This window comes from Rissa tridactyla, chromosome 6 (genome assembly GCF_028500815.1).
Source record: "Rissa tridactyla isolate bRisTri1 chromosome 6, bRisTri1.patW.cur.20221130, whole genome shotgun sequence".
NCBI classification, from domain to species: Eukaryota; Metazoa; Chordata; class Aves; order Charadriiformes; family Laridae; genus Rissa; species Rissa tridactyla.
The window spans coordinates 67,417,799-67,441,898 of NC_071471.1; the positions used below are offsets into that span (position 1 = coordinate 67,417,799).

Genomic DNA, 24,100 nt, shown 5'->3' on the forward strand with positions numbered 1-24,100 from the left:
GCTGTGCCAAGCGGAGGGTCAGCATGGGTGGGCTGGAAGGCGGTTGCCCCTTGCACAAACGGCCAGCAGTTTAAGGCTCGATGAAGAGCCGCTGTTCCCTGTGCCTGGCGGTGCTACCCCCCACCCCCACCCCGGTTTTCTCTTGCTCCATCATTTCGAGAGATCATTTCAGAGAGGAACGAGAGAGGAAGCCAGAAACGCCAGCCCAGCTCCTCACCCGAGCAGGGCCGTACCGGGGAGGTCTGAAATCCAGCGTGTTACCGGCTGTGCCGGGTGGGGAGTGAGCTCCGGGGGACGCCAACGCCGGCCCTGGGCACCGAGGGCCAAGGGGTTAACTCCCCTCCAGCCCAGGATGGGTGGAGTGCTGCGTTAAACCAGACGGGAGAAGCCCTTTCTCTATAGCCCTTCGCGCCCACACGGCACCGCCGGGCGACGGGGACCCCTCCCCAGCCGCGGGGGCGGGGAGGGGAGGGAGGGGAAATCCCCAGGATCCCCCGCCGTGGGGCGGGAGGAAAGGCACCGCATTAGTCACCGGGACCCTCCCCCGGTTGCGGGCGCTCGGCTCCGCCGCGGCGGCGGCCGCCGTCGTCGTCGTGGTGTGAGGCTGGCGGCAGCGCCGCTCCCCGCACAGCCCGGCCGGCAGTCGCGGAGGCTGAGGCGGGGCATGGAGGGGCCCGGGCTGAGCGTGGCGGGGCTCTGCGCGACGGCCGCCCTCCTCCGGGGCGGCGGGGCGGGCCGCCGGCGGGCGGCGTGAGGCGACCGAGCCCCCCCCCCCCCCCCCTTCCCGCCCCGGGTGCCTCCGCCCCGCGCGGGGAATGAGAGGCTGCGCGGCCGGGGCTGCCGGAGCCCGCCGGGACGCACCATGCGGGAGCTGGCGATCGAGATCGGCATACGGGTCCTGCTCTTCGGGGTCTTCGTGTGAGTACCCGCCGGGCGGCAGGAGATGGCGGGATGGTGGTGGTGTGTTTGTGGCGGGGGGGGGGTGGAGGGGGGTGCCTCCGAAGCTGCCTCAAGTTTCCTGCGGCGCCCGGGGACGCTCCGCCGCCTGACGCCCGAGCGCGGTGCGGGGTCGCCGGCCCAGGGGACCGCGGGGTGGGGTCGGGGTGCGGGGCTGGCCGGCCGCTGGTCGCCCCTCAGCCCCCGACGGAGAGTCACCCCCGCCCGCCGGTGGGAGCCCCGAGCGAGGGGGACCTGCCGCCGTTCCCCCGTCTGGGGTGCGGGGAGGGGAGGAATTTTCCCCCCGGCGTGAGTCGTTGCGGGAGCAGCGGGCACCCTTCTCTGCCGCCGCGATTTTGCCGAAGACCTGCGGGAAATTTTTTTTTGTGGGAGAAACTACTGTTTGTGAGAGAAGTGTGCAAAAGCCAACGACACAAACAAAAAAAAAGACCAAAACCCCACCGACATACCCACGCTGGTCCTAGCTTTGGTTTGGGCGGTTGTAGTTTTTGCTGTAAGGTGTGATGTGCCAGGGCTGTCAGTGCTCCCCAGCGGGCGCTGGCAGCGGCGGGAGCCCGCAGAGCCAGCGGCGGGGCAGCACCCGAGCGCCGGCAGCGCGGGAAGGACCTCGGGCTGAAGGCGGGGTGTAACGTGTTGTAGAGGGCTCTGAGGTGCACATCCGCACGCTGGTACGGAGGGAGGAAAGTCATGAAAACCTGGTTGCTGAAAGAAGTGTAGCTATCGCTGCAGGAACACTCTTTTTGCCTTCTCTAAGGGGAAAGCAGTGCACGTACTCTCTTTCACTGTGTACCTCAGGCAGGCTTCCCCCTTTCTCGTCAGGGCTGTAGCTGCTTCTCCTTTCGGGCAGTTCATGTTCTCCGTACATTTGAACAATGAAAAGTTATGCTTTTCATATAAGTTTGCATTTCAGTTGCCTTATGCTTAAAATGAGTAGCCACAGTTTTTGTGATCCACGAAGTAGCACAGAAACTCAATGAGATTCCACTATTGCTTGCTTGTTTGTCTACTTAAGGATGGATCCTGTTGGTCACAGGTGCAGGCAGTAATAGTGCAGGGCATCTATTAAGCTGTGATACTGACTTACAGCTGTGATACTGGAATGCTTTGATGCAGTTCCTTTCTGAACCTCTCATGGTTAATGAATAGCTTGCCCAATTTACTGGGATTTGAGTTTTTCCTCAGTGCTCATTTCTCTTGAATATTGATGCAAATCTTTTGATTTGCAACGTATTCGGTAAGTGTCATCCTCTTCCTTTTTAGAATAAACTTTGATACCTTCAAAAACCTTTGATACCTTTCAGTTTGGTTGCATCTCAGTTTGAAAGTAGACCCGTTCCTTTCAACAGAACTCTTTTCTGGAATATATGGAATTACAGGGTGAGCAGAGACCTCAGAAAATGATGCTACATCAGAACCTTTCCCTTCATTATGATTGCATGTGTAATTCATCACTTAAACCATTTGGTAAGAGATGTCTTCATATAGCTTATTACCATGATATGTAAATCATGTCCCATCGTATGTAGTAATCTCTGGGTTACACTTGTCTTCTGTCCTCATTTCCTCTCTAAAACATTTTATAACTTTCACTATTCTTTATGCTGTGGCTCTAAAATCAACCAAGGGATGGCTAAAGGAAATACTTTTGGTAGTGCCACCGTAGTGCCATATGGCAAATGACTGCACAAGCACTCTTCACATTTTCACGTAGCTCAAGCTTCTTTCTTCTTGGAATTGCGGGAAATAATTCTGACATTGTAAGAGGTCATTTGAACCATTCGTTGTCATCTACAAGTACCGAACATGTAGCATTCTAAATTCACATCCAGGCTGGTGTTTAGTTTTATGAAGAACTGCACTTTTGTTTGTAGTGGCTGCAAAAATATAATCGCTAGCTAGATGAGAAAAAATGGCTTAATATTCAGATAATCTTAACACCAGTGTAATCTTTTGCTATTTAAACAGTATTCAGTATTTCTCTCAGTTTGGAAAAGAGGCAGTTACTTGTGTTTTGGAACTTTTGTGCTATAAAGGTTTAAATACTGTGTTTTCTGTGGCTTTGTAGACAGCCAGGGCAAGGATTTTCACGGAGTGTTGAGTTCATCGAAATATCTCTTTCAAGTATGAAGAATTACTGGTGAATTTGGAAGTCCTAGGACTGGAATTGAGGCGGCAGCAATGCAAGCTCTACCGCAGAAGCTATTTCTAGGAATGCAAAGGCTGTACAGTTCCCACCTCCCTTCGAAAGGAATGCCATTAACATCGATGAGTTGAGGCTAGGTCTGAGATCATCTCTGCTGTGGATGCCAGCTGCGACACAGATATTTGTCCACCAGGAATGGTTTGAAGAGAATTAGTTCATTCTGAAAAGGTGTTGGTGACTGGGTCACCACCAACATTTGTAGTGTTAGAAATCTGACCTTGAAGATAATGGTTCCATAGTTACTTGCCAATTGTGAACCATCTGTGCCTCCCAGATGTCTTTTCAGCTTCAGTCTGCTGATTAATATAACTAAGAGTAATGTATTGGCGTATTTTGTACCATAAGATGCAAAAGAAAAAGGTTCATATTCCATGTTGTAGTTCTGCTTGGTGATAAATGTCATTTCATAAAAACAGAGGTGTGAAAACTTATGTTGATCATTGCTGAAATTGAATGTATTGCCAATTTGAATGTATTTTACAGCAACAACAGCCATATTTTCTATACTTAAAAGGACTGGCAACACTTTCTTTCCCCCCAGTTCCCATAATTATCAAATTTAGTCATTCCAACAAAGCAAAAATCTGTAACTGTTATTTCTCTTCTGTCATGCAAATGTACACTGTTCCAAGGAATACATGTTTTTGATGGTTGTGTATTGGTTTGGATGAATTCAACAGACAATCAGTGAAGATAATGATAACAACTGACTCAGTTCTAGGTGTTGTGTTCTTAGCAACTGCCGAGTGTTCACTTGGCAATTAAAGACAGCCTTAGGTACTGAAATTAAGCCTGTGCCTTTACAAAGATCTGCGCTGAATGGCATTTTAGCCCTCAGGATTTACTGCTATTGAAGGAAGGATTACTTAGGAGAGATTTATTAGAAGAACTACAGCTGCCTGAAATTCAGAAGCAGGAATTAAAAAAAAAAAACAAACCCAAAACCAAAAAAACCCCAACCCCCCCCCCCCCCCCCCAAAAAAAAAAAAACGACAACCAAACACAACTGTTTGTAGCCAAAAACATGCTTACACACTTTACTGGGAAGGTAAGTAGATGTTCTTTGAGTACCTTCAGCAAAATAGCCTTCAAGCCACAAGTTACAAACTCTAAGGTGAACAGTAGTATTTCTGTTCTGCCCTACAGTTTTTCCCTGTTCCTTAACATAAACATATTCACTTCTAGTTTTCAAAATATTTAGACTTGCATCTCTTGACTGAGCTGAACTGATCCTAATGAGCGTAGATGGTTTGCTCCTCACTAGGCAAAGAAAATTCTCACGCTATAATTTGACCATTACATTGTTACTGCATTGTACAGTTTCAAATATTTTTCAATTAAACCTTGACTTTAATCAAGTCTCACCTCATATTTTTGTTTGGTTAGTTTTTTATTTATTAGAAATATCTGTGAGTACAGAACTGGATTTTTTTTTTTAAAGCGAAATTTTTGATGTAAGGTCTCAGAAGTATAAATGGTCTATTGCTTAACATGACAACTGTGAGCATGTACTTTGTTTATAGAAAAAAATCAAACACTGATTTGAAGAATGATTGAATTAGGGTCTTGCATCTCTGTGTTCTTCATTTCGTACTTATTCCTATGACCTGGAGCATCTTAAGATGCCCAGTTAATGCTAAAACATGTTAAATGTGTCCGGTCTTTCATCTGCTCCATGTAGACGGTGGCATTTGTCACTTACTGAATGCTTGATGAAAGCAAATTGTTTTGATTGACTTCATTTTATTCAGTTAAGGCAATTATAAAAAGATTTGTGAGCAAGTCTGATATTTTTACACGGGAGTGATGCTCTTAAAACAATGTTCTTCATCTGTCCTAAAAATAATCTATTGAGTGGTAGCTCAGAGTGAGCCTGTAATTGCCAGTGGGGGTGTCTTATTTTCTTAGAAAAATACATGTTGTTTTGTTTTAGGCATCTAGGAAAACTTTTTAATCTGTTTCAGAAGACCGCATCATTGTCTTGGTAGGAAGACAGAAGACTTTGCGTGTGGTGTAGTATATTTAGCCCAGTGACTTGTCAACAGCATATCGCTGATGTTTCTAGAGCTGTCTAATTGATTAAAAAGACAGTCTTTCAAGGATTGCTTCATCAAACCTCAAGCTCTTCAGTGAGTGTGATGTGATTAAAAGATAAATGTCATTCAGAGTAATTGGGTATCTTCCCTACAGCACGGTCTCATTAGCAGCCTCCCTTGGGAATAAACGTCTATCTGCTGGCTAACGTCTGTATGTATTACACACGTGTGAGCATATAGTATTGACTAATGCTGACATCTTTCTTGTGTGTGCACCATGGTCAGACTCTGAATCTGATTTCGTGCATGTTGGGTCTCTTACAAGTTTCCGGTATTAAGATTTTAATCAAGTTATGAATATGCACAAAATGATGTAGCGTGGAAAGCTCTTTCAAGTAGCTTTCTTTGTCATGGGTGGTGATCTCTTGGATATTCTGGCTATGTTGCCTTCCGAAATGATACTATGTGTTGTCTTGTTAACACAGACAGAAAATCAATTAGCTGAGGAGATTCCACAATGCTGCAGTTAGTGCTGTACGCTTCTCCCAGTTTGCGCTTAACCTGTTCTCTGTGATATCTACTGGATTTTTTGGAGGATAAACTGAGCTGACAGCCACAAGCAGTCGGAGATCTGTAGGTAATATAAGGAAAACAGTATTGAGAAGAGCTCACCAGTCTGAGACATTATTTCCTCAACCTCACCCAAACGCTGCCAAATTAAACAAATCAGTTGGACCAAGATTTGAAAGCACCTTTTAAGCCTAGGCGCTCTAGATGAATCTTTCAAAGCGAAAGTAGGTGCTTGGCCACGTGAGCTTCTTGATTTCAGTATCCCATAATTCTGGCTTTGTTTGGAACCTGATTTTTGGCTTCTGATCTTAAAAGTCTTGCACTTCATTTCTCTGTACCCTAACTTCTCATCAAGAAAGCGAGGGTAATACTTTTTTCTCACCCTTTGTTCATTTAATTGATACAATCTTTATTGTGAGGTATATGGACAGTAGCCAAACCCGCTGAACAGTGAATATGCTTGGAGCTTTTTCGATGTTAGTTTCACCAATAGTAATGGTAGGGTAGTAGGAAGTAAGAACATCAACGTGCTTGATTAATTACCTGTTTAAAAATAATAATTTACTGTACTGTAATAATTTACAAATCATAATTTAGATGATACTAAAATGAGGAGAAGACTTAGTTTCGTGGCCCGGGTTGAAGTGTAGTTCACTGAGTAGGGTTAATGAACAGTTAAGGGAAAGACCTGCTATAAAAAAAGATTTTTAGCCTCTCTGGTGCTTAGCATCTGAGAACATATATCAAAGGTTGCATATTGAGCTCCAGTGGCAAGCAACGGACTTGTTCCAGTGCTCAGCGGAGCCTGTTATACCTTTGAAGTGATGGAAGAATTAGAGTGCCATGGAGCTTCTGTCACTGGCTGAATGCAGCTGATGTATTACGAAGTAACCCAAATTTTTAACTTTGCTCAGCTCTGCGTCCTTGAGAGGTTACTGTAAAAACAAAAGGCCATAAATACATATTATACCTAGTGTAATACGAAGCACACAACAAAATAACCGTGTGCTTGTCCCGATATCTATGAAATATCACCGAGCTAACAGAGACACTTGGTACTTGGCGTTCTACCGAGCTGAAGCTTCTGTTTCCCTTAATTTCTTATTTTATTTATTGAAGCTAGGGTAGGATTTTACTGACTTTGAAAACAGCTATTCAGGAGAAAGTGTCCCTGTCTTTCAGTGCAGAGCAGTCTTTGGTCTGTGCAAAAGATAAGACTGTTTCACAGGCTGTTGTGTCAATACTTTTAGGTCGTGGAACTGAGCTTATTTCATTTGTCTTCCCTGAGTCCCGGGGGGGGCAGGGGCGAAGAGAAAAGGGGGATTTATTGGCAGGAATTCTAATTGTCCTGTTAATAGGATGGGATTTACAGTTGATGTCCATGGCTAAACTTGCAGCTGAATACATGCTAAAAAAGGATGTTATTGTAAATGCCAAAGCATCTGCTCCAGATTTTTGAGGAGTAAATGGTGACTTTGTGTCTCTTCTTGTTGAATCCTGTTTACTCACTGACTTTGGCACTCTGTATTTATTTGCTCCCAGCCCTGATTGAGGACGTTTTATAGCGAGAATGCTACTCAGACTGACAGGGTTTCTGTAAGGGAAATTTTTCTTTTAAAAAATTTGATTTTTGTACTTTGATCTAAGCCCAGTCAAGCTGTGGCACAACTGTGGTTCTTACAGCAAAGACTTTAATAAAAAGTACAGCCCTATTGCTGAGGACGCAGTTATACCTCGCACAATAAATGAAGAGCTTTATAGTCTCCCACTCTCTTGGTGACTTTGAAAAGCAAGAACTTGTAAATAGTTGGCAGAATTATTGACGCTAAAAGGGGATTAAGGATTACATTTAGCGTGTCTTGTAACTTTTCTCTGTAGTAAGCACTATATGATACTGAACAGGGGAGGTTTGAGCGCTGCATCTATGTTGGCAAGGATTAGTGGACAAAGGGAGAAAGGTAGAGACAGTGCATGTGTTCCTGGTTAAAGTATTGGTTGTGATCCACTAATGAACACCGGGGACTGATGAATGATTAAGGAAAGCTTCACTGGTTTCTGAACCAGAATAACTGCTTTACAGATGGTCCAAGTAGACTGCCTTCACAGAAGGGACAAAGCTGTCATCAGGTGTGGCACTTGAACTAAGCTCTTCAGAACTATGTGGGCTTTAAGGTACTTTGCATTCATGTTTTTTCCCTTGCCTTGTAAATGGTAAATTTGTGATTGTTGGACCACAAGTCATTGCTATGCAAGAAACTCTCGGACTGATCTTTATGATTCTGCAGAAAACTGGATTCGGAATGTTTCTTTATTGTAAATCAGATTGTTACAGTCACTGTGTATTGTATTTGTTTATTTCTCTGCATTACAAAACACTTCTAGCTTTTACTAACCAAATAGCTAAATATTTTCCTTGTTAAAATACCACTGAATTTTAATTAAAATGGCATATAGATAAAATGCAATAAGTGGGAATTGTTTTACTGTAGGCTAAAATAGCAGGGTTTACAGCTTGTGTTTTCATATTAAGTGGCTGATTAAGGTTACTTATGCAGCCGAATTTCAGAGAATTGGGGAGGAGTGAGAAAGATGGTAAGAGGGGTATAGAAAACACCTTTTCTGAGAAAAGGTAGTAGTAATGGAGCTGTTTAATCTAGAAATCTGAGGAGACACGGCAGCAATCTTCACATGTAAGCAGCTGCTGTAAAGATGTCTGAGGAAGACGATCTGCTCTTCATGTCCTTCGGGAATTGTACAGGAGGGAAAGATTTTAAACTTGCAGCAAGTGAAACTTAGGCTGAGTATGGGGAGATACAACCTGATTGTAAGGACTTTTGAGCACTGTGATAGGTTGCCTGAGGCATATGTAGAATACTCACCACTTGAAATTTTGAAAAAGCAAGTTGCACTGAAGTATCTTGAGGGTATTTTACATGAAGCATTGCTTTGCTGCATGGCTGTGAGGAGACAGACGAGGTGGCCTTCTGAGCTGGCACGAGCCAACTCAGTGGACTGAGGTTTATACTGCCTGAGAGCGTCCCAGTGTGCGGGGAAAAGTTGAAAGACATCAAAGCAAAATTTCTTGTAAGAGATTTTTGGCTGACGTTGATGGGCGTAAAAGGGAACGGTGTTACTAATTTGAAGTCACTTGGAGAAGTGACTTTAGCAAAGGCTGAGCAGAAGGTGATGGTGCCTTGGCTGGAGGGCAGTGCCGTGCCAGAAATTGTATTCTAAATATCCTGCGTTGACGAGATGGTGGGGAAAATGAAATCCTACACTAGGTCGAATGTTTCACTCAGCAATCTCGCGGTTCGACATTTTATTTGATTTTGAGTGAAAAGTTTTACTTCTTCTTTAGAATTTATAATGGAGGTGTAAATGTCAGCTCAGAAGTATTTCAGCTTTGAAGGACTTGTGGCACCCTGCCGACTGTTGTGAAGCCTTGCAAATCGAAAACAGCAGAGGAGAGTATCATTTGACATAAACTGTTATATTTTCATTAGCTGCCAATTTTCCCTAATGGGAGAACAGATCTAATAGCCTGACTGTACTCTCGTAGCCCGCAGAGAGGCCATTAATAATTTCATTCGTCTGGTGTCTAAGGTGCTTTACAGGAGTGTAACTATTGCTATTGGACTTTAGCGACTGCTACAAAATGCTAAAAGGGATGTTCCTATTCCTCATTACTATATCTTTAGATTATTTTTTTTTTAAATCATTATTAATGCTCTGGAATGTGTAGTTATTCACACAAGTGGTTTTGGATTGAGTGATTTTAATATAGTTGGATTTGATTGTGAATATCATTAGAGAGGTCTCTTTTTCCCAGGGAGAAATGTGAGGTCATTACATACAGCAACTGGGAAGGAAAAACTGGAACAAAATAACTTGTAAATTTGTATTGCATCTAGTGAATAATTTGGCCCCAAAAAGTTTCTCTTTATTAATACTGAAGTATTTTATTTTAAAATTTGCTTTTTTAAACGCATTTTTTATTAAAAAGAGTTTAATGGATGCCTCCCCAAAATATTTCATTTCAGTTTGGGTTACAATGTTCCTGCTTGACCAAAAAATAATGTTTTAGTTACATATAAAGAAACTCTTGTTTGAGTGTTCTAGATTAATGGAATTATAGAATGTGTCGGGTTGGAAGGGACCTTTAAAGGTCATCTAGTATTTCTCTTCATTCTCACCTCCTTGCCAGCTCCTGAGGTTTTGGTCCGAAAAATGGTCTGAGAATGTGTTTTGGCTCTTCGCTCTAGTTGTGGACAATTTGTTTGATATGACTTGATCCTCACTTTTATTCAGCCTGTACCCCTCAGGTACAGCGTTATGTGGGGACAGGCTTCACTGCCATACAGGTCCTCTTTCAAGGTCATGGCTCTGTCTGTCCAGCCTGTGTTTAAAGGGAAGAGTGGTGCGGAGCGAACGGGATACAAATCATAAACATTCATATAATAGACGTATTGAAGACTAAAAATAACTTGGCAGCAAATTATCAAGTCATGTTCATGTTATTAAAATTGAGGTTGTGGCGAAAAGCTGGGTGAGCGAGAAAGAAACTTTCTTGTGTGGAAGTGGTGGTAGGTTTTTGATATGGGGCTTTTGAAGAGATTGGGTGGGGAGGCAGTGTCTGCACAGAGGTGAGATGCTGCAGCACGGAGGAACGTATTTGTGTGTTTCAGAGATTGCTCCTGAGTAAGCTGCCAGGGCCAAGCTGTCCCTTCCAACTGACCAAACCTTGTTCTGAGCAAGATATTGAAGAGCTATTGCAGGAGGAAGACGAGTGAGAAACACTGAAGTAACAGTGAGCTACAAAGGGAATTTGGAGGAGTGATGGAGGAACAGAAATAACTGAGAGGGAAAGCTTTGGTCACTAAGAGCTTGGCATCTTTGTGAATTTAACCCCTGACTTTGATTTCAGTTCCAAACCTATCGTGAACCTATAGTCAATAGGAGTGTGGCACACAGGTATGAAAACACAAGAAACTTCTCAGCCTAGTCAGCTCTGTCGGATTGCTCTGAAGCTGGGATAGTTGTCCAAGGAACTGTTGAGAGTTGTTTGGCTGAAAATAGTTCAAGATGTAATAAAAACAAGCATTAAAAAACATCAAAAGCAAAATTCTGGCTGTCTACAGTGTGTTTTGGTTCCTTATTCAGATACATGCTTAGGTGATTTAAGCCTGTAACACGAATTCTGTTTTTCATTTTAGAATAACGTACAGTTGCCATCTTTGAAAGTTCTGATGGCTACATCAGTGTTCATATACGGATCATTTCCCTTCTCTCTATTCCCTTCTACCCAAACATGCACACTGAAATGGCTTTTGTGAAATACCTCACATCGTAGGGTATATTTAATAAAAATGGAGCATGAAGGCAAAAATTAATACTATAAATCATGCTTTTTAGTAGCTAAAATGAGAGAAAATGCAACGAAAACAGTAGCCCATAGTTTTCCCTTTGTTGGTATCTGTTATTTCTGTTAGACTACCGCCGTTTATTGTCTCTGTTAGAGTAGTGCAGCTGTGCTGGGTTGCCTGAAGTGCTGTACGTTGACATAATAAGTAGCAGCCCTGCCCTGCATGCCTTGCGCCCGGAACGCTGCTCCGGGACCACACCAACTAAACTGCTTTTTCACCTTGGGAGCAGCTAAATGCTGAAAGAAATACTTTCTCTTTTTTTTTTTTTTTTTTTTTTTTTTGTTTCAGAACAGTTTAGTTTATATTCTGCAGGCCAGAAAGCAAAAGATGCAAAGATTGCTTTCAGTATGAGGTCAAAGCAACTTTTAAAAATGTAAAACAAGCCAAAATATGTCAATTTGACTCATTTTGCAGTGTTGTTTTTCCTGTTTCAGTATAGCCACTCTTGTCTCCCGCTCTTCTGCTCAAAGCTGCAATGCAGTATGGCCAACTGTTCCCTCTTTCTTCCTTTCACTTTGCTCATTTCCAGATATTCCAGTTCTGTAAGGAAGAAATGATGGTGAAAAGCTTGTGTCTAAGCTAGTTAAGTAGTTTAATGCCTGGATACCCATTTTTATTCCCATTGAATGGGAGTTTTCTAGATTCAGTCACTTCATACTGGCGATAATGATACTCAGCAATATTTAGTGCTACTTGCATTGAGTGCTCAGCCCGTGAGCAAGGAGAATGTATGCGAAGACTGGAAGTTCTTGGATTTTTTCAGGCTCACAAGAGCAACTGGCTGGCTGTGTTAATTGCTTGTCCTTTTGCTGTTCATGCATGCTCAGATAATCCTTTCCTGTTCCTCTTAGGTTTAGTATGACTGGAGTAATATCACAGGAGGAAAATCGTTTACAGAGAGAGAGAGTTCAAATGCCAGGGATTAAGAAAGCTGTAGAGGTATAATTTAGGTACTAAGGAAATTAACTTTAGATTCTAAAACTCCAGGCTATTCTCTTTTCTTCAGCATTGTGAAAAGCTTAGCTGGTTCACTATTTTATATTAGATGTTCTAAGAACACTTAGGTATCACTTATACATTATTTCATAAGCAGCAGGATTCCCGCTGTGAATCTATATTGTTGTTAGTTCAAGATTGGAGCTTTTAACTGAGCCGGGACTCCCCAGCTGTTGCCTCCTTGCTGATTCATTTAATTCATATTGTTGCTTGAATTTGGACCAAGCAAGGAAGAGAAAATTTGAGCAGAGGGGTTGGGTCTGGTTTTAACCTGTTTCTGTCCGAATATTCAGTATTCGTACATGTGGCTCAAGTCATGTGCTGTAGCAGATGACAGCTGATAAAGCCTTTATAAATACAGCTCCAGATGGTGTATCAGAGAAGGGTCCAGTGGCTCAGTAATCATTCAGAAGTACTGACTGGCACAGACTCCCATCATCTAGTTAGACACACTGGTTGAAGAACCTGTCTCGCGTCATGGTTGGCTTTGTTGGCCCAGTAACAGTACAGCTCACCCTGACTGGGGTGTGATGCTAGCTGGGAGGAGGAGGAGAGTGAAGAGGGTGGCTGTTCGTCCTTGGAAGAAGTCACACCTAGAGTTACATCTGTGAAATCAGGGTATATATATGAGGCAAATCCAGGAAACCTGCTGGTGAGACTGAAGGAAGATACTGGAAATTCTCTTTCAGCACATCTGGGAAATATGACTGCCTGGGTGATATGTATATTTTTAAAACTGCATCAGAATTTATTTTCAATCCCTTCTTAATCAAAATGATTTCTCATATATCTGAAGGGCTAATGTGGGCATATGGGCTAATTAAATGTATCACTGCAATTGCTAGCTAATTTAAAATATTCAGAAATCTTTTACATCAAGTGACTCATCTGAAGCCAAACCTACCCTTGAGAACCAGCTCTCTATTTGCCAGTGACATTAAATAAAAAACCCCAAAATATTGCCCCTGGTCTTTGTCCTTATTAGTCCCAGGATCTAATTCCATTGACTTTTGACTCCTCTCTACGTAAAAGTGCACCCGTAGAATTAAAAGTGGGGAAAGCTGTCTACATTCAGATTAGAATATCAAATGCTATCAGGAGGTGGCATGAAGGCTTTGTTTCTAGCTTCTGAAAAGTAGAGAAGTTTAAAAAATGCTATCAACTTGCACTATTCCCAGAGCACTGAATAGGGACTGAATGAAAGAAGCATCTTGCAACATTTTTCTTATCATTTACTTTCTGCCAGTACTCCTCTTGGTCTTCGTAAATGCTTGCCTGCAAACAGAAGGTTACTGCAAATGGAGAGAGGCATCAGATTTTCTAATTTCTCTAGCAATAAAAACAGCTTCTGAATTATCTTTGTAGGGTGTTCCTGGTGAATGTTAACTACCCGGTGTCCTGCAGGACACTCAAACCCAATAAAGCTCCATATTAGGATTATAGATTGTTAATCAGAAGTGGTAGGCGTATACACTGCATAGCATTATATTGGGAAATAAAAAGTTTTGGCTGTTAAAAAGGTAGAGATAATTTATTGATACAGCTGCTTCTGTATGTCTTAGTGTGAATGGAAATTACTTAATGAATTGCTTTTAGTGCAGTTACAAGATGTTGCTTATAATAACACGTTTCTGTCAAAGCCTACGAAGAACCAATAAAACATTAATTTCTGTTCTCATGCACATGCTTCTTGTGCAAGCAATATCTACTGCAATATAAATTCTGATATATTTTAGAATTTAACTCTTTACTTTTGATTTCCAAGGAGAAATTGAAGCCGTTGCTTTCCTACTCAAATGCTTGTCAGCAGTGCATACTTGGTGTATGTAAATACCAGTCCGGTTAATGAGCAAACTACAGCATTAGGAGTCTTGCTTTGATACTGGTATTGACACTTCTTAACTGGAATGATCACTTCTATGCCTTGTGCTGTAAAACAGTGTCAGAAAACATGTAATCTCTTGATACCCGGTGTTGCGCCTTAACTAGAGGGAAAGTTTCTATTTCTAACAAAACTAGAGTTTATGTTATTGAAGTTACTTTTTTTTTTTTAATTCATGTCGGCTTCTTCCTTGGTGAAACTGCAGTTCATCAATAGTAATTGGGCCTTGGTCATGTTTTTTTTTTGTGTCCTGATACATCATTTCGTTCTCGATGGCTGAGGAACTCTGGATTTTCCAAATTCTATAGAAATTAAATGGCTCGGATCTCTTTCCTTATGTTAACCTCTGCGCTAACACAAAGCTATCTCATCATGATAATACGCACAGACAGCAGCATTTCAGAAACTGAACACCTCCAGCATTCCTGTGGTGAGCAGAATGATGGTGATAAACCACAGGCATTGTTTCTTATCTCACCTTATCACTATCCTCTCTGCTTCAGTTCTGTTAATTTTGCATTCCAGCCACAGACTACTTAAAGCTTTTCGTATTTTGTCTGTCTTTGCAGGAGTTCCTAAAATAACCGCTAAAAAGTTATTTATTTTCTTTGATATTACGTATAGGGAATAAACAAGGCTAGGTTTTCTCATGGCATGAGAATAAGTTATCCTCTCCAGGAATACCAAATAACATGACACGAATGCTTTTCCCACTATTAGTGTGTTTCAGAATGGATAAGTCAAATGGATTGACCAGGCTGGATGGGGCTTTGGGCAACCTGGTCTAGTGGGAGGTGTCCCTGCCCAGGGCAGGGGGGTTGGAACTAGATGATCTTTAAGGTCCCTTCCAACCCAAACCATTCTATGATTCAAATGTAAGCGACGACGATGTGAATAAGCAGCGTTCAATGCAATGTACCCAGCCAGTGTAAACTCTGGGCTCTTTCTGTTTAGCCTAGGTCACTTGTTGGAAACCCCTCAAGCAAGTTCTGTCTTTCTGAATATAACTTCCTTATCTCCACAGCTGTTGTGCCCTATGATGTGGTCTGCTTTATGGCTCCTCATTCAAAATGTTGGGGCTGTGAATCTGTTGTGTGAGAATCTCTCATTTAGTTATGTATTGCATATATGCCCTGTAATTAGGCCAACCTGTACAAAGCCCTTACCAACTTCAGCCTCTGCACCTTATGAGCAGCAACTGATGCTGCTCATAATTATGCAGTTTTAGTGTTAGGACAACTGATTGCACAATTTAACACAGCAGGTACACTATAAAAACTTTTACTACTAGATTTGAGACCTGGTTTGGCGAATACTTAAGGAATTATCTGTGTAAGAAAGTGCAGGATGGGGTTCCAATAGCACAGTCGCAGTTAACCTGTTTCTGTGGGAGAGGGAGGGGTGAGTTTGCTCACACGGAGTTCTGCAGTCAGGGAATGGTGGTCAGAGACAAGCATTTTTCCACAAGCCCTCAGAGGTGATTTATAGGAGGGGTTCATGAACACCTGCTATCTCTTCATTACTTGCTCCAATGAGGACTTGCATACAAAGCCATTTTAGGATCAGATCTGCTTATCAACAGATGAAGCTTAGGAAAGAAGGTCATTATGTGTCTGGTATGAAAGACTGAGTATCACAATCACAAGTTCATGTCCATTCTCTTCTGGTTCTTTGTCACGCCAAATGTACTTCTCTGTCTTCCCCTTTCTCAGTTATTGTCGCTTGAGACATCTATGTCTCCTACCTGCATCTATGAAGAAGAAATTTCTTCAGAGACAAGACAGAAGGACAAAAAACCCAACCCAACTCAAAAAAACAGACAAAACCCACCTTGTACATCCTTTAGTCAATGCTCAAAACCAGGAAGCAATCTCTAACCCTCCAGTGTGCCATCAACACTTCTCATGGAGCAGATATCTAGGTCCCCAAAATCACCAGGACAAAAGCCCCTGTGTCTTCTCCTGTGTGATTTCGTATCGTCGCTCTCTGAAAATTGAGCTGTTGGCCAACACTGGTCCTTGTAATGCTAGTAGGTGCTTCTAAGGTGAATACTAGTCATGATTTCATTGCTGGTAGTTCGTGTCTTACACTAGCAGGACATGACGATACAATCCTAATGTTGGGCCCATCTATCCTATTCCTGTCCTGTTCTTGGTGTTAGATTGGGAACATACTTTTCTATTCTAACATTTAAAGGTTTCTACCTTATCAACTTTGCCAATGCAGTACTGCTTATTGCTTTTTCTCTGATTTTTAGCGGCTTCCAAATGTCATTGCTTCTTCATGTCATAAAGTCAGGGGATGGTGGCTACTGTCAGCAGTGTTTGTAACAATAAAGTGAGATGCTAAACGACACCCTGCTGTTAATTATGAGAGATGAAGACCATGGTGGAAGTACAGGTCAAAGACTCCATGAAGATATATATGCAATGCTTGATTCATTCTCTACCAGTGAATGGTTTAATAAAAAAAATTATTAGTCCATATTATCACAGAAGTACTGTGTACTTTTACCTTCATCAGTCTGTGATATGGTGCTTGCATGGAAGTTATCTTAAAGGGCTACAGCTGTTCAATGGTAATGAAGCTACCTGGAAGTAGTTGTGTCCTCAGAAAAGGACGTTTTTATTTAGAGTAGTGTTGTAGGTAGTAATGTTGGGATGTCCAAAGCAACCTCAGGCGCTTGGGCGCCTGTTCCTCACTGATGGTTTTAATGGAATTAGGGTTCCTGTTTCTCTTAAGTTGCTTTGAAAGTCACAGTTAAAGGCTCTTGAAGTTAATGGAAAGCCTTTTATGCCTTAAATGTGTGTTATCAGGCTGAAGTGTTCAAAGTCTTGCTTGTTAAACTGTTAAAAACAATGGATGAATATGTAGACATGCAGAAAGTGTAAGGCCAAAAAGCTAATACTAAAATTTCATGGGCTAATATGAAGTAAGCTTCCTAAGTTGCCCACCTGCTACCGGGGATATTATATGATTGAGTTTGTATTTTCAGCCATAATAGAAAACGTCTAGAAACCAGTTTTCTTTATCCAAGGATTACATTCATTTCTAATAACATCTAGTCATTTAAATAAGCTTGTGCTGGCTTATGAATAGTAATAGACTGTACTTTGGTTAGGACAAAGGAACATAAATCACTAAGTGTCAGGCAGCTTAGAAACCAGTATGTCCTCATGATTGTTTAATAGAGTACAAAGGGAATTGCCTTCAAGGTAGTGAAATCTCGTATCCAGTCGTCCATCGGTGGTGCTTCAAAAAAGAGGAGAATTGTTCTCTTATGAATCTTGGCATAAAAATTTAATTAGCAGCTGAGCTTTCATTCACAGAGACAAGATCTGCTGCCTTCTACATCTATTTTTATTTTCCTCCTTCAGTAGTGATTTTACCAGGTTTCAGCAGTTTTTAAATTTTTTTTTTGGCATTATGTTTCAGTGTATTTGAACACTGTTCTTGGAAGAACTCAGAACACAAGTCAGAGCAAGAAATGGATACGTAATCAGATTTAATATGTAGCGGATACAAAAGTGCTGTTATTAAATAAAATAATAATTATGGCTGTCATTGATACATTTGCTGAAATGAATCTTTCTTGTGAAGAGTTCAAAGATAATGACAAATCAGAAACTCAGTCCTCAATTGGAATCAGATACTATTCATGTTATTTATTATTTTCATCTCTTTATCACGTGTTATTTTACTCTTAAAGGCATTAAATCTTATGACTTAGCATGTATTTGCAGTGTCATAGCGTGATTCCTGTGAGAACTATGAATTTGATTTTTGTTAAATTTCTGAGATTTAAACAACTATACTTTATCTTAGCTTTCTTACTTAGCAAGGAGACAGGAAACAAAAGAACAAGAAGAGCCCCAAACCTTTAGCTCTGTTGGCATTTGCTCATAATGTCAAATGTCTTAATGTCAAACTAATTAAATCTCTGCTCTAATGTGACACATTTTCCAAAAGTGCACTGGTGCACGGATACTCTGTGATGACCTTGAAGCATAAATGTTTGCGTATTGATTGTTTTTTGCGGTTAGTAGAGATGCTTCAAGGCCTAGATATGTTGAAGAACGTGTCTCTGCTTCAAGGCGTTCCTTGGCATATCCATCACTCCCAATGCTTTGAGAACTGCCTCAAAACAGTCATCAGAGCAGCAGATACCTGGGGGAATGTGTCGGAAAAGGTGTGACTGGCTGAAAGATGTAGTCATTGAAACTCAGCTGTCTTTAATTTCTTGTGTGCCCAGACATGCATGTGCTTGACTGTTTATTTATGTTTAGATGAGAGCGGTGAAGTACCTCCTGGCCACGGATCCTGTATTACATCTCCATAACAAATGTTAAGTCCTGGCCAGTAAAACCGTGAACTTTGGTGTTCCGCTCTCCCAGGTGACACGTGCTGGATGTCAGACCCAAGCCTGTGACCCGACTTGGCAACAGAATGCTTTCAACCAGCAGTTACTTGCTTCTAGCTGCTGTCAATGTCTTTAAGGACTAAAAGTAAAAAATAACTTGAGGACTCTCAGTTGAAATTTGGAAACAAAGTCGGTTGCATCGTCTAGGAATCAACCTTTATTTTTCTAGCTGAAGATAAAAATTGTAAAATGAATTTTTCATATATGAGGTGTTTTATTTCCTGGAAATGCTCCTCTTCAGAAACGTTTCCCTTTCATGTCTTGCACAAGCCATTGTTTTTTAAACTTAAACAAGATTTAAGTTTTCATTTTGAAAACATTGAAACAAAGTGTTTTGACGCTACTGAAATTCACCTTGCACCCTCTTTGGAGAGCAGGGTCAGACCCTGGATTTGAAGAAGCTGAGCATAATAGTAAATACTCTCCTTGGAATACTAGACTCCTTAAGTTTCCAGAAGAATCTAGTTGTCCATGTAGGTCAGCAAGGGAAACATATCTATCGGTACAAGTGACGAGACTGATTTTGACTTGTTTCATCTTCAGATTTTGTTGTTTTCCTTTAGGAAGAAGAGGTGGGTTGGGCTCTCTGGAGTAGAGGGAGTTTTGGACCTTCTGTCTAGTGGGAGTCTGAGCGTGCTCGGGTAAAGGGGGTCAGTAGCAGAGTGTGCTGGGGACGTGGGAGACTGTAGCTAATGCAGAGATCGTAGACTGCAGTGAGAAAACACAGAACAGCTGGTCAGCCCTCAGGAGGGATCAAAATAAGTATTTTCTAAAATCCAGACGACTGGATAAGGTTTGCTGTGGTTTGGGAAACCACTGACCTGGCTAGATTTGAGGACTCATCTTCACAGGGGGGAGCTGGTGTAATTTTACTCTGCTTTACAAATTGCTTTGAGCTTTTTCTATTTACAAAGTCAATTGTTGTAGCTGTTACTTGTATAAAACCTGGTTTTGGAGGGGTTTAAAGCCCTTGGCTTTGGGAAGTTTACAGTTAAAAATGCTTTGGGCCACTACACCTCTGTTCTGGCTCCATGGGCTTATTAGGTAAAACCAATCTGCAGAAAGCTGGTCCCTGTGTCTTCTCTCAGCAGATGTTCTTTGAGCCCTAGTAAACTAGCCCTGACATGAGTAATGTACAGGCAAAACTTCCCAGGAGGTCTGATGCGACTTCAAAACTAAGAAGAGTTAAAGGACAGTGAAGGACTCGGTAGAAAAAGGAGTGCGGTTTAAATGAAGAGAGGCAATTTATGTACTCCTAAAAAGCTTTTCAAACTACTTACTACAGTCAAAGATCACAATTCCTGCTTCCTCTTTTAGTGCTGGACAAAAGTTACCCACACAAATAATTTAATTTCTATGTAACAAGGTAACCTCAACATTTTATTTTGATGCTCTTATATATAATTACAAACTATGGGGTTTTTTTGTTTATTTGTTTTTTTTTAAGAGAGCTAAATGACACGAGAATGAAATTAAAACAGAATGAGACATTTCGGGTAGAGCTAGATTATTAAGTTTGACAGCTGTATCAAAACACTGAGAACCTGAAAAAAAGAAAAAAATGTGTTTCTATGAGCCCATCCTAGTTTAGGAGTAAGTCTCTCTTGGAGATATTCTCTAAAGTTATCTGTTCTATAAGTAGAAGGAGTTGCCTGGGCTGCTGCTTTCTCCCTGCTTTGCGATCCTGCAAATACAACTTCAAAGTCTGGATCTTGACATTTGAAAGACACATTTTGTATTCGATACCTGGTATATAATTTCTTCAGTGTAAAACATCCGCTACCTGTGACTTTTCTAATTCTGCAATATTCTTTGCACACTTTTCCCACAAAAATAAAATGGCAATTTATTCTCCACAGTAAAGTTTATGGAACGTTTATAAAGTTGTAGAATATAGGCTTTTAAAAAAATCATTTTCCTAAGCATATATTTTATGAAGGTTGCATTACTAAAAAGCAGTGAGGGAGGATAGCGATGTATTAAGGATAATTCATGCATGCTCTACCATAATTCACGTTGGGGGAAGTTTTAAATCAGCAGGACTCTTCTAGGTTTTTTGGTCATAATTTCAAATTGTGTAAAAAAAAAAAAAAAAAAAAAAAAAAAAAAAAAAAAAAATGTGTATATATATATATTGTTATTTTCAGTTTTACAGAGTTTTTGGATCCATTCCAGCGGGTTATCCAGCCAGAAGAGATCTGGCTGTATAAAAATCCTTTGGTGCAATCAGACAACATACCTACACGTCTTATGTTTGTAAGTACTAAAGGTTTGTTGGTCATTTGACGGCTGTAAACAAAGTACACTTACATTTGATGAGCAGTAGGAAAACTTTCAGGAGTATAGAATGTTCCTTTTGTTCTAATGACAATTGTTTTCCGAACCAGGGATGTCCAAAATGGCAAAACGTAGGAAATCATGGGGAGTTTCTAAAAAGCAGCATTACCTGGTGACGGAATTTATCAATGTTGATTTTACAGTTTAAGATTTAAGCTAGTGTTAATGTAGAGGGTTGCTAGAGAAATGATTAGAGAAGCTTTTTAATTAGCTGGCGGGGTGACCTAACGAAACCTTGCCATGCTCTTATTAGGTTAAGTGCTTAAATTTTTAAATCCTATTTGCTTTAGGCTTGTTACACACTGAGATATTTGCCTCCAAATATTTTTTTTTTCCCCTCATGTAGACAAAAATCTTTGTTTATCTTCTGCCAACAAGCATACTAAATATATCCTAGAGCTGCTCTGCTGTCACCGTTCTTCTGGCTCTTCCCAGTACAGCTCACGTTGACACGCAGACTGGCTGTCAGATTTTGATGGTTTGTTGGGTTGTCAAAACTGCATGGTTTTGATAACTTTCACTACTTAACAATTGTAATAATCTACATATATAACTATAAGAATGGAGCATGATAGACTACTACAGAAATGATAAGAAATTATGGGTATAGTTCAGGCTATTAAAACAAGCAGGTCAGTCCTTGCAAAAGCTTCATCAGTCAAAGTGGAGATTCTGCAGGAGTGGGCATGGCAGGTGAGGTCAAACCCTGGTACCCTTGTGTCAAAGCAACTTTTCCTGCGTCTTCCACGAAGCCAGGATTTTAACTTTTCCAGATTAAGACTTGAATTCAGAGTAAGTGCAAATCAGCTATGTCATTTGTCTTCAGTGTTCGTTTTTGGTGGTTTTTTTAAAGGCTCAGGCCTTTGGTTATGGAAACTTTTTAATTAAGTAAGGAACAACTTGAAGATGCTTCCTATCTGTAAGGTGACAATATATCCCAGCCTTCTAAGACAGAGGCTGAAGGCTTGGTTTTAAATTCAACAATGTATTGTTTGTATTACATTAAGAAGCTCTATTAAGTACTTTTTCAGCCTGGATGAGTGAAAATATATGATTTTCCTGAAATGGAAGACAGCTGTGTAAAAACAAGATAACCCACAAACCTGAACATTAAACTGTTGTGCTAGGAAAGACCCTGAGTTTAATTCTTCCAGTTTTCCTTATGCTGAGCATTACCTTGCTACATGCTTTATCTGATCTGTGTTTATTACAGAAGAGTTCCAGGACCAGTAGTGAATCATTGTACGGGGCTTTGCTGCAGCGGTGAAACTACTTCTGAAACCGTTTGGGATAATCATTAGTCCTTCCTCTGTTGTCTAAGGCAGTACCCGCTGGGAAGCACAATTCGGGGATGTGTGTAGTGCATTTCCCTGTTAACCGCTTCCCACAGGGCCGGCTTTTGGTGTACTTCATGGCAGGTGGAACTTCAGGCAGCTCCGAGTCAGTGACGTTTGTATCATCTGTGTTCTCTTCTTGGCTCAGACCATTGACAACTCAGTAACTCCGTGAACAGCTTCTTAAATTAAGAAACACAGATAATTTCTAAATGCTTTTTTCTTATTTCATTTATTAAAAAGAAGAAAAATCCAACTCTAGCATTGATCACAAGCTTTCATAATATATAAAAGAATTTCTTGCCCGCTAGTGTCGTATGCTGAGACTGATACATATGGCTACGGCTGACCAGAAAGCGATCTCTGAGACTTTATGAACTGCTGGATTATTTTATATACTGAGAGCTTTGAATTCAAGAGAAATGTTGTGAATACTCCAAATCGAGATCCAAATTAGGCAAAGCTGACCTCTGCACGGACAGCAAGCAGGCCACAAGGACCAGAAAGGCCTGAGCCTCCTTGTGTCTCTATCAGTAGATATTCCTCATCTTGCAAAGTGTAAGGTACTGTCAACTTCTTTTGAAGGCATGGAAATATGTGGGAGTCCCTATATCTTTAGTACATCTCTGGCTTGCCAGGATGAATAATGGATGAGAGAGATTTTGTCCATGTTTCACAAAAGCAAGGCAATGTTGGAATATTTCACTGCTGGAAAAGAAAACATCACCGAGATGCATCAGAGGAGAATATTGCTCATTAGGCTGTTGCAAAATCTGTTCTGGATATGAGCCATACAGAATCTTTTTGCAAAATAAAGAAAAAGCAGCCTTTAGCGAGCCAAACTTTCTTTATGTGTGCATTTTGCTGCAGAATAAAGAACACCTTCCAGTTAATGCTTTTGTGTAAGGAACAGCAATGTACTGCAAACACGAATAGTGCTTCATGTCTCTCAAAAATCCATATGCTTGCAGAATATGAGGAAATCTGCAGTTTTACCAGATTTCTAAAGATTGATTGTGAAGTGGCATGGAACAAGCTGACACTTGAATTCTATTCTTTATTGATATTTTCTGCTGTTCCTGCTTGTCCAAAAGATTTCTGACTCCATCAAACCATCACTATAAGCCTGTCAGCCTGGCTGTATTTCTACATGTTCTTCAACAATGGAATGCAGATACCGTTCTGCTTTTCTGGTGGCAATCCTTACTTTTTACAATGAAACTAATAATTTTAGGTTTTGCTTTAACCATTTTTTTTTTTTTTTTTTAATTTCACTCTCCGTCTCTGAAAACAGAAATTAAACTATTGCTGAGGATAGATAACGTTTCTGGAGCAGGAGCATGGCACTGGCATCCTAACTGGAATCTCACCCGCTGTAGACAGGGGGGAGTTTTAAGTGGGAATGGTGCATCTTTTTGCACAAAACCTGGTGCCTGCCTTTCTAAAAGTAAACAAGGGGAGCAGATTCCAGACTGTGTTTTTAATCTGCATGACTCACTGAGTTAGATAATATTTTGCAAATGCAGGTGAGGGGAATCTGGTCCAACATGCGCTACTGAAATAACACATACAGTGCATTTTCATGTTGTTTCCTACTCGGGTATTCTAAAAGCATAAAACGGGGACTGGCATTAATCTGTATTATAAAAAGAAGACAGTCACACTTTTTTTGTCACGACATGTCTGTCCCGTCTCTGGGGTTTTTTTGTTGGTGTTTTTTTTTTTTTTTTATTTCAGTGGAGCTGATTAAGAAATAAGGCACTGTTCAGTCTCAGTAAAGGTATCATGATCTTTAATAAGCGCTGGCACCCCTTGTGCCATATACAGCTTAATTTTCACCCTGTTTTAAAAAAAAAAAAACAAAAAACAAAAAACCAAAAACCAGTCGTTTTCACTTTTCTTCAAGAGAATAAATACTTTTGAAAAACATTGATTTGTTTTT

The 24,100-nt window shown here is 41.0% G+C and overlaps 1 protein-coding gene across 2 annotated transcripts in view; it reads left to right on the forward strand.

Annotated features, from left to right (window-relative positions):
• The first annotated feature begins 862 nt into the window (after positions 1 to 862).
• PLPP4 (phospholipid phosphatase 4) overlaps positions 863 to 24,100 on the forward strand; it is a 60,844-nt gene continuing 37,606 nt past the window's right edge. For both annotated transcript variants that reach the window (XM_054206257.1, XM_054206256.1), the window contains exons 1-2: positions 863 to 918; positions 20,635 to 20,743. In XM_054206257.1, the coding sequence (XP_054062232.1) occupies positions 863 to 918; positions 20,635 to 20,743 (165 nt within the window). The remainder of the gene's footprint in view (positions 919 to 20,634; positions 20,744 to 24,100) is intronic.